General features: G+C 38.4%; 2 protein-coding genes across 5 annotated transcripts; one reads left to right on the top strand and one right to left on the bottom strand.

Moving 5' to 3' along the window:
• The first annotated feature begins 248 nt into the window (after positions 1 to 248).
• On the top strand, positions 249 to 3,537 carry LOC122015009. Its single transcript, XM_042571614.1, has 3 exons — positions 249 to 859; positions 1,856 to 2,043; positions 2,941 to 3,537. Exons 1-3 carry the CDS (start codon positions 298 to 300, stop codon positions 3,391 to 3,393), a joined length of 1,203 nt encoding a protein of 400 aa, XP_042427548.1. The 5' UTR covers positions 249 to 297; the 3' UTR covers positions 3,394 to 3,537.
• A 411-nt stretch (positions 3,538 to 3,948) lies between these two features.
• On the bottom strand, positions 3,949 to 8,205 carry LOC122015011 (ribosomal RNA small subunit methyltransferase E-like). 4 transcript variants are annotated; one of them, XM_042571616.1, is made up of 8 exons: positions 7,981 to 8,205; positions 7,759 to 7,832; positions 7,207 to 7,349; positions 7,078 to 7,124; positions 6,881 to 6,989; positions 6,658 to 6,719; positions 5,304 to 5,418; positions 3,949 to 4,203 (listed from the first exon to the last, which is right to left on the bottom strand). In XM_042571616.1, the coding sequence occupies exons 1-8, from the start codon at positions 8,143 to 8,145 to the stop codon at positions 4,049 to 4,051; spliced, it is 870 nt and encodes a 289-aa protein (XP_042427550.1). In that variant the 5' UTR covers positions 8,146 to 8,205; the 3' UTR covers positions 3,949 to 4,048. The 4 variants fall into 4 exon arrangements, with proteins under 4 accessions (XP_042427550.1, XP_042427551.1, XP_042427552.1 ...); XM_042571617.1 differs by having other exon boundaries at positions 3,949 to 4,194; XM_042571618.1 differs by lacking the exon at positions 3,949 to 4,203 and adding an exon at positions 4,641 to 5,225.
• Between the last annotated feature and the right edge of the window lie 1,171 nt (positions 8,206 to 9,376).

Raw genomic sequence — 9,376 nt, 5'->3', positions numbered from 1 at the left:
TAGTTTTAAGTCAAGGGTATTTTTGGAATAAGAGAATATTTTGATTGATGAAAATAGGGTAATGACTCATTGAATGGGAGGTACATGGGAATGAGTCATTACCCAATTTCAAGGATTCATTCCCTTATTTGTATTCCTATTCTTATAATCCAAATATTAACAATGAGAATCAATGATTCTCATTCCCATTCCCCACTTCTATTATCCTAAATCAAACGCCCCCTAAGATCGCCCTCCTTATCTGTCGTCGCGATCTTGAAACGAACTCGGGACACGACAAGAGTAACGAGCAAACCGATGTCGTGGCTCGCGAGGTCTCTCGCCAACGCGCTGATCCCCGACCGCCACGCCGACGAAGTCGATCCCGCGGAGAGGGCGGACCCCGGCGGCAGCAGAGACGGCAGCGGAGAGGACGACTCTGGCGGCGGCGGCGTCAAGGAAGATTTCTTTGAGCTCACCCAAACCCTGTCCCGGCAGTTCCGCGGCGTCGCTGCGTTTCTCGCTCCTCCTCCCACCTCCTCCTCTGATGCTACCCCATCTGGACGCGATGTACCCGAAGAGTTCTCCGATTTCCCCTCTATCGCAGGACTTCAGAGTGACCTCGCTGAGATCGGAGGGAGATTCAGGTCCGGCATCTCCAGGCTCTCCGGATCCAAGGCAGTCACGGAGATCTCGAAGATCGCGTCCACGTTCATTCCTTTCGGGCCCGGGGACGAAGAGGATGAAGGATTGGAAGGGAAGTACGGGACGGAAGCCGTGGGCGTCACCGAGGAGGTCATGGCCTTCGTCAGGAACATCTCCATGCATCCGGAGACGTGGTTGGATTTCCCATTGTTGCCTGATGATGAAGAATCTGACGGTATTTCTTCTTTCCTGTTAAAATTTGACTTGCTTTCTCTTTGGGTTCTTCGCTTGTCTTGGAAGAAAAGGTGGTAACTTTGAACCAATCATTAGTTCCTTGCAAATGCTTACATTTCCAAAAAAAAAATTGGTTTGTTCATTCCTTTCCTTGGATAAGAGATACCAGAGATCCTATATCGAATATTAGTATCGTTACTCTGTGCCCATTGAATTTCGATAAAAACTTTTCTTCAGGTAATCTTAGAACTGTGAATTCGAGATTACTTCTTTTCCTGATTGATTGATGGAATAATGCATAACGTACTTACTAAGAAGTTTGGAATGTTGTGAAATTTTCAGAAACGTTGAAACTATTACTGAAGCGTTCTCGAGGTCACTAAGATAATGGGTAGTCCTTGGCTCCATTTTCAGGACATCTAAACAAGTTCAATCTTCATTTACTTTTAGCTAGATACTCTTTTACTTTGTGTTCTTAATGCTGTTAAGTAATGAAGGATTGGAGAAACCATTGCCTTAAACCTATTGAGAAAATGAATGTGTCACAGGTTTTAGTATGTTAAAGGATGTAACATAGTCCTAGTGAGGCTCATAAATAACATGGAAGACTCCAATTCCTAAACTCAGGTACTACCTACTTTCATGGGAGTGCGGGATCTTGGTTTCATAGCCCTTGGACAACCTAAAAATTGTCTTCTTTAGTTCAAATTTAATAACTATTATTTATCTTTGTTTTATTTGTCCAATTATTTTTCCCTTTTTATGGATATTAAAGAAATTTTGAGTACAATTTACTTTGTTCGTTAGCTTCACTTACAATTTTGTTGCTCGTATAATACATCATAGACATAGGGCATTAGGGTTCCTATTTGACTTGAGGAATAGAACATAAAGCTTCTCTCCCAGTATCTTTTTTTCTTTGAGATTGCGTAATTGGATTCAGCAAGTTACATTTCTTCCTACTTTAATGGGGTTTCTCCTATCTATCGTCTTTCAGATTTTGACATGTCTGATGCTCAGCAAGAACATGCCTTGACAGTAGAGCGCCTTGCACCGAGATTAGCCGCTTTGAGGCTTGAACTTTGCCCAAGTCATATGAGCGAAGGATGCTTTTGGAAAATCTATTTTGTGCTTTTGCACCCAAGGCTCGATAAGCATGATTCTGAACATCTCTCGACACCTCAGGTTCTTCTCTTCGTAGATGTTCTTTTTGTACTTTCTTCTTCTTACTATCACTGCCCACTCCTCCATTTATAACTTATAAGTAGATCCCTTAAGGTGTTGTATTGTAGGCCAGATTTAAGATTCGTATTAAAGTATATGGTTTGGTATTTAAAAGTGAAGTATATGAAATAAGTCATGTTTTTAGTATTGTTCATAATCTTTTTGAAGTCCACAAGTTTCAGCTACAATCATCATGCAAGGATAAATTACTGAGCCATACTGTAAAATTTTGGAAAGGTGATTCAGAGAAAAATAAGGATGGAACAAAAAAAATATTTCAGAATCTGTTTAGTTTCATGCTTAGAAAATCAAGATATTATTTATTTAATAAGATGGCTAATGAAAAAAAAATAGTGAGAAAACAATGTTTGGAAAAACAATTATGATGGTTTCTATATTATTGATGTGTTGGACTTCAAAAAATTAAAAGAATCTAGTAATTATATCAATATAATAAAGGATATGTATGAAAATGAAGCTGCTAGTGTTAAAGCTGTTAGGAATGTAAAAAATGATTTGCTATAATTATAAAGTTATTTTAAATTTCTATCTTTTACATCACTACTATATGAACTTAATGTTGCTGAAGATTCATTAATAGGATGAAGAGTGGAACGAAATAGAGGAACTTTTAAAGTCGTGTGAATCTTCATGTGCTTGTATATTTAAAAAGTTATAATCTTGATACCCTCAATCCTATTTAATTTGTCCAAGTGTGGGGCAGTTAACAAACAACACAAATAATTTGTTTAATTCTTACATCTGCTCGAGTTAATTAGAAACTCATGCCTAATTGGTTACCTGCCTAATTAGTTAGAAATTTTGCATTTTTAATTTTCATTTTCCTTTTTTGAACAGATCGTCGAAGCCAGAGCCTTGTTATTACAACAGTTGCAGCTTCCAGCAAAAACAGAGAAGCCTGAAGTAGATGTCTCCTACAGGAAAATGGACGACAGTCCACTTCAATCTAAGGAGCAGATTACAGAACAAAAGGATCTTTATGAAATCTCACCTTCCGAAACAAAGGAGGTAGTAACCGCTGTTCTCACAATCGATGTTATGACTGAAAAACTCCCAGTGCAAACAGATGAAGTAGAAATCATTGACAAAACTGTCATTGAAGAAGAACCGCCTCAGCAGACACCAAAGGGTCACAGTGATGCATCACAGGTTTCCGTTGAGCAGTTCAGTGAGGATGAGGAAGGGGACGATTGGTTAATAGAAGAAACAGAAGAAACGGGTGCCTCAAGAAGCACCAACATCCCTTTGGTGAATGATGAGGATGTCTCTTTCAGTGATCTTGAGGATTGATGCTGGTGACCAAAATGCAACACAAGCTTCCAAGAAAGTGACCTGCCCAGGAACATTAAGTTCTGACATTTCCCATTAATTTGTAAATATACATTAACAGTCGATAACAATTTCAGTTAAAAATTGGTTTTCTGAGGTCTCTTATATCCTTTTTGTTCAACCTTCTATGCTTCTTGGTATTAGCAGTTAGATTGGCACAGCTTGATATCATCCGTCAAATCCATAGTTACTGTAATAGGTCATCTCTTACTCTTAATCTGAGTTTAGACAACAATGTTATTTGTAAGTTCATATTACTGATTCTATTCATACTATATAACGCTAGATCTGTCCATGCATTACCACTATATACTTATCCATGACTCAACCAAGGAGATAGTTTAAGTCTCTGACTATCGAAAGCAATACAAGGATCAATTATTGTTCTTCGATATAGTTAATGAGTGTCTTAAAAAGGATACTGGAATGACTTAAAAGTTCCATATTCACCAAGTCCGAATGATAGTTTTTCAGAAATGTACAATTTTGCATAATTCATGTTTTGCGATCATAAGAACAATGAAATGTGCCGGCTAAACCTTGAGACAATAATACCATTCAGTAGATCTAGTTTCATAGACATGGCATTATCTTAATGGAAATTTTTTTCTCAACACTACAAATGTAACTGAATCTTTTGTACATCAGACCACAGCATTAGCGTTGATAGGAGAGCAATAGTCGCTGTCTCAACTCGCAATCTGCATGAGCCAAGCCCGACGGGAGTAGCACCTGCTTCTGCCAGTAGCTTCACTTCATCATCTGTGAAATCTGGAAATAGCTATTAGCAAATCTGTCATTCAATCATAGCGATTAACATATTCGTTATGGTGTCTAGATGATACACAATTTTGTAAATTTGTGTAAACTGGTTTAGCAACAAAGACATCACACAGTTCAAAGGTGATTTTAGATTTATTCTTACAGACATCAAAGAAACGCTAGCAAAGAAAGTACCTGATGAGATAAAGACAAATACTATCCAAATATATAGAAAAACTAAAAGAAGAGAAGTGAGTGTATTCTTAGAAGAAGAAAAAATAAAATAAAACAGTTATTCTAAAAGGCTTCCTGTAGGATCTGATGCAAATAAAAATACAAGGGTTTAAAAATAGGCTGAACTAATAAAACAACCCAATTCGAAGATCTGTAATACAATTTCATTTTACTTTTTACCTTGTTAAGAATACAGTCTATTTAGACTGTCCTAGAGCGACCAGATTATCGTAAAAGTATATTGAAAAAGCATTCCATCACATTGTTATGATAGTCAAATCTAATACAAGCTTTCTAATCTATCATTTAATCTCCTCTTTTGTGAGAACACGAAGGCTTTAGTGAGATTGCAAGTGTTGCACCCAGATTTCTCTAGTAATATACTATGGTATTTGAGCCGAATTTCGTTCCTTGTTTACCCTCCTCACCTTATCACAGTCCATTGTCATTGCACAGATCACCTCCCCCTTTCTTCTGCACGTTGCTTCCCTTGGCTCTTTCGTGAAAAAAATAAAGCAATTCTCTCTGCCCACAAACAACAAACTCCTCTCTTGCAATTGTATCATCCCTCCTCTCTCTCCTCCTATATGCAAGCTCAATTTTGTAATGCCACCTCCCCCGTCTACTTTCACTTCTTCCACCCCAATATGTAGTTGTCTCCTCCCCTGTAAATAGTTGATCGCCCCTTGGAGAAGTTTACGTTCCCAGTCGCTCCACCCTTTGTTCCCTTCCATTCCATACTATCCTTTGCAGTGAATTTATTTCAAGGGAATTGGAAACAGTGGGACTCCGAAGAACATGAAACACATTTAAATGCATCCAGTCAAAATCAGGGGGAAGCTATAACGGTATAGAAAAATGTTAGAACTACTAACCCCCTTCTGGTCCAACAATCAGAATTCCACTCTCTTGGGCTGTTGAATGATATAAGACATTCATAAGGGGAGTTTCTTCTGCTGAAGCAAGAAAGGCAAGCTTTGACTCTGAAACCTAGTGCAAAAAAATAGACAAACACATAAAAATCACAGATGTTGAAACCGAATGAAGAAACCTTTGGTGGAGAAACATGCATCAGTTGAATAGAAACATAGAGCGAGCTTAGCAAAGCATACCTAAACATGTTTAACCTATGATTACCACTGAACTAGGTTCTGGAAACTGATAATAAAATTACAAGATGAGAGTTCATATGGCATCAATCTGACATCACTTTACTGCCTGTATTACACAAGCAAACTCAAAAAAAAAAAATGATATATTTAACAAAACTACAAAGTCAATTGCTCACCTTTAGATGAATTCTTCAAAAAAAGTATTCATAATGAGGAAGATATGGTCTTACAATAAGCTCGATAACCAGGAAAGACCCATATAGTCAACGCCAACCATTGGGAATTAAGGAACATATGTTGTTTCTATTTACCAATACACGAATTCTATCTTGAGAAAACTAAGATCATCTAGGCAATTTTTCCATAAAGAGTTGCATGGATGGTCTTATTGAAAAACAAAAGGAGCTCATTTAGTAATAAAACATTAGACACTTAGCACACAGACTGAAACAAATGCTACAATGTATGGTACTAAAGTCGTCATCCTGTGTTTGTCCCAACTATTTAGGGTCAGTCACATGAACTTTATCCGCGCATTGAGCTTTATAGAAAGCAATCTCACTAGTAATATTCAAATTAACCAAATTATTTTATTTCATTAATTAATGTTTTGTTTGGTCTCCCTCTATCTCTTACACCTTCCACTTTAATAGAATCAACATTTTAACTACACAACCAATTAAAAATCCCTATATCTTGATTGAGAACTATTACTCATGAAACACACTTGTTATAAATAAGAAATAGCATGACAATCGGGTACTTGCAACCAACCAAACAAGTGGCAACCTAGAATAATTTGATCTGACAAACTATCAACATATTATTTTGCCAATCAATTGATATATCACCGAACTGAAATATTCTATTCATTGCTTAGTTTCTTCAGAAATAATATGATATTGTATAGGCCTAGGGCTCTCTAGATTTCTCCTGGAATCTAGTGTGTAATTAATCATTGATCGTGTCCAAAGCCATCTAAGTTAACTCCAATCAGAACCTAATACTTCGGGTATGAAGCAATTGGTATAACTAAGAGAATATAAGCATGAGGTACTCAGATAGGAGAATTACAACACAGGAGATCACATAGTTATGAATGACCAAAAGAACTTACAAGTGACAAAAGTTTTTGAAGCTTCAATGGAGGATTTAAAGTCATTTGGTGTAGTCTCTGACCTATGCACAAAAAAATAATGAGAATGCAATATAGGTATAGAAAAAACTACTAAGGTATTCTCTATGGAGTTCTAAGAAATTAATGCACTTAATTGGCATGTAAAGATATATAAAATGGCAAAGTTACTACAATCCTGTAAAAGAAGCCAAAAAATGATTACATTGCTTGGCAGCAGCTACTACAACACGCTCCAAACGTTCTACCCGATTTTCTGCAATGGTATGTGACCTCTCCGTTAAAATGGGGGTCACACTACTAGCTCCCAGTTCCTTAAGAGAACATGCAAAAGGAAATGAACCAATTATTCATGTGATACACATAGGAAGCTGAAATTATCCACAAATAGAGGTGGCATACAGTGCACTTCTCAACAAGCCAATCTGCACGACCACCTTTCAAGGTCCCTGAAACAATGGAGCTCGACACAAGTCCAAATAATAGAGATTATAGTATGGTTGTTTGAAAAGTAGGGATAGAAGGACTCACCAAAAGCAGCATATACATGCCATTGAATACCTTGCGGAGGAACAACTTGAGGCTCTTCTACAGCCATGATATCTAAACCAGCTCGACTGACACTCTGTATACAACCTTCAACTAAACCACCTTTCCCATCAAAAAGCTGCACCCTTGAGTGTTATACAGGAAGAAACACTATTGTAACATAAGAACCAAATGCGAGACAGATAAAAAAAGGTTGCTTTTTGAGTATGGAATCAAATGACCATAAACTATATATAACCTTCAAATGCCCACCTTTCTCATGACAAAAAAATAAACAGCACGAGAAAAAACAAAGCTAACTCCATGCATAGTTCCATAAAATGATCAAACAAACAAACAAACAAAAGGGGGAACAAGTGTCTTAGGGTAAAGGAAGGAAGAAGCCACCCCCACAATACGAGTCAAAATAGCAAGTATGAGAGTCAGATCAACAAAGAAGCCATATTTTTTAGTTCTGGTATGGAACTAAAGACCGTTCGGAAAGGCTACGAAGTTTATGCACTGCGCTGCATTTGATCCGAGTCCGCGGCATACCTATCGTTTGGTCCAAGGCGCAGCACCTTAGACATGTGCCAGAACTCGTCACCTTGGATCCGCACAACATTTCCCTGTCAAAAGTCAAAACCCCAGGAAAAAGAAACCCCCATCAAAATAACGATAAGCGAGCACCAGGAGCTCGACAAAATAGCTACAGAAAAAAAAAAAAAAAAAAAAAACAGCGGCATATTGAGAAAATAAGGTCAGAGATTTAGCCGCCTTAGAGGGAAGAAGCAAGGGGGAATGGAAGCGAGGGAGGCCGCCGCGGCTCTGGCTCCCTGCAGCATCAGATGGCACCACGCGGAGGCCGCCCGAGAACCCACGCCGCCATGTCCGGCAGAGGAGGCCGCCGCACAGTGGTAAACGCGGGGACACTCTCGGCATCGCCTCCTCGCCGCTCGATAAGCTGGTTGATCCGAAATGGGCCGAGATTTTTTCAGTACAATTCAGAGTTTTTTTTATTTTATGAATTATTTTAGATTGGGTAAAAAGTATTTATATTTATTTTATTATTTTTCAACTAATCAAATCCTTAATTACAAGGTGGTGTTTGGTTTAGAAGTTTGGGAATGAAGAAATGGATTCATTTTCAAACTTTATATTTGATTGATACGAATGGAATCAAAATTTTAGAATGAAACCAGAAATTTGGGTATGGATGAAACTCATCCCTCCCTTAGGTTTTAATGGAATGAAATAAAAATTAAGTTTTGGACGAAAATACATTTAATATATTTGTTCAATTTTTCTTTCATTTTACTCTCTCTCCTTGTTATCTATCATCATACTTTCTCTCTCCTCATTCTATCATCACATTTTCTCTCTCAATATACTTTCTCTCTACCATTTTCTCTCTGTGTTCTCTCTCATCACACACTATCTCTCATTATTCTCTCTCTTCATTCTCTCCTCATTTTTCATCCTACTTTCTCTCTCTTCATTCTCTCTTACCATACTCTCTCTCCATATTTTATCTAATCTTAATTTCTCTCTCTTCATTCTTTTTTAACACACTCTCTCTCCTCATTCTCTCCCATCACACATTCTCTAGACCCGACCCCGGGCCGGGTCTGGCCCGGACCCGGCCCGGGCCCGTAACCAGGTCAATGGGTCGGTTGCCCGTTGACCCGGTTCGTCGGTCGAACCGGAACCGGCCCGGCAAGTTGCCGGGCCGGTTCCGGTTCATTGGGTGTAAAAACCGGCGGGTTGAACCGGCGGTTCAGCCGCAAATTTTTATTTTTTTTTTTTAAACGGCTTGAACCGCCGGTTAACTGGCGGTTCATAGCCGGCGGTTCGTAGCCGTTGGGAGGGTTTTTTAGGTATTTTTTTCAACGGTTAGGATCATTTGACCGTTTTTTGATCAATGGCTATGATTTAGTGTCCATTACTATCAAAACTCTATAAATAGAGAGCTTATTTCATCATTTTTCACACACATCTTCTCTACTCTTAATCTCATTTTCGTATTCTCTAATCTCTACACGCTTTCGTTTTTAATTTTCAATTACAATGGAAGGAGGCCGCGGAGGTGCATCATCTCGAGCTCAGAAGGGAAAGCAAATAATGAATCCGCGGGAGGAGGACCCCAACATTCAATCTACCGATGATGAGATCG

The sequence above is a fragment of the Zingiber officinale genome, chromosome 8B (assembly GCF_018446385.1).
Source record: "Zingiber officinale cultivar Zhangliang chromosome 8B, Zo_v1.1, whole genome shotgun sequence".
Classification (NCBI taxonomy): Eukaryota; Viridiplantae; Streptophyta; class Magnoliopsida; order Zingiberales; family Zingiberaceae; genus Zingiber; species Zingiber officinale.
The sequence above is the reverse complement of the archived record's forward strand: the minus strand, read 5'-3'. Positions and strand labels throughout refer to the sequence as shown.

Excerpts from the sequence above, each read along its gene's own strand:
- LOC122015011 (XM_042571616.1), bottom strand. The coding sequence starts at position 8,145 with ATGCCGAGAGTGTCCCCGCGTTTACCACTGTGCGGCGGCCTCCTCTGC. Across the intron at positions 7,125-7,206 it reads GCATGTATATGCTGCTTTTG|GGACCTTGAAAGGTGGTCGT; the intron begins GTGAGTCCTTCT and ends CCATTGTTTCAG. Across the intron at positions 5,419-6,657 it reads TTCAAAAACTTTTGTCACTT|GTTTCAGAGTCAAAGCTTGC; the intron begins GTAAGTTCTTTT and ends TTTTTGCACTAG.
- LOC122015009 (XM_042571614.1), top strand. The coding sequence starts at position 298 with ATGTCGTGGCTCGCGAGGTCTCTCGCCAACGCGCTGATCCCCGACCGC. Across the intron at positions 860-1,855 it reads TGATGATGAAGAATCTGACG|ATTTTGACATGTCTGATGCT; the intron begins GTATTTCTTCTT and ends ATCGTCTTTCAG. Across the intron at positions 2,044-2,940 it reads AACATCTCTCGACACCTCAG|ATCGTCGAAGCCAGAGCCTT; the intron begins GTTCTTCTCTTC and ends TTTTTTGAACAG.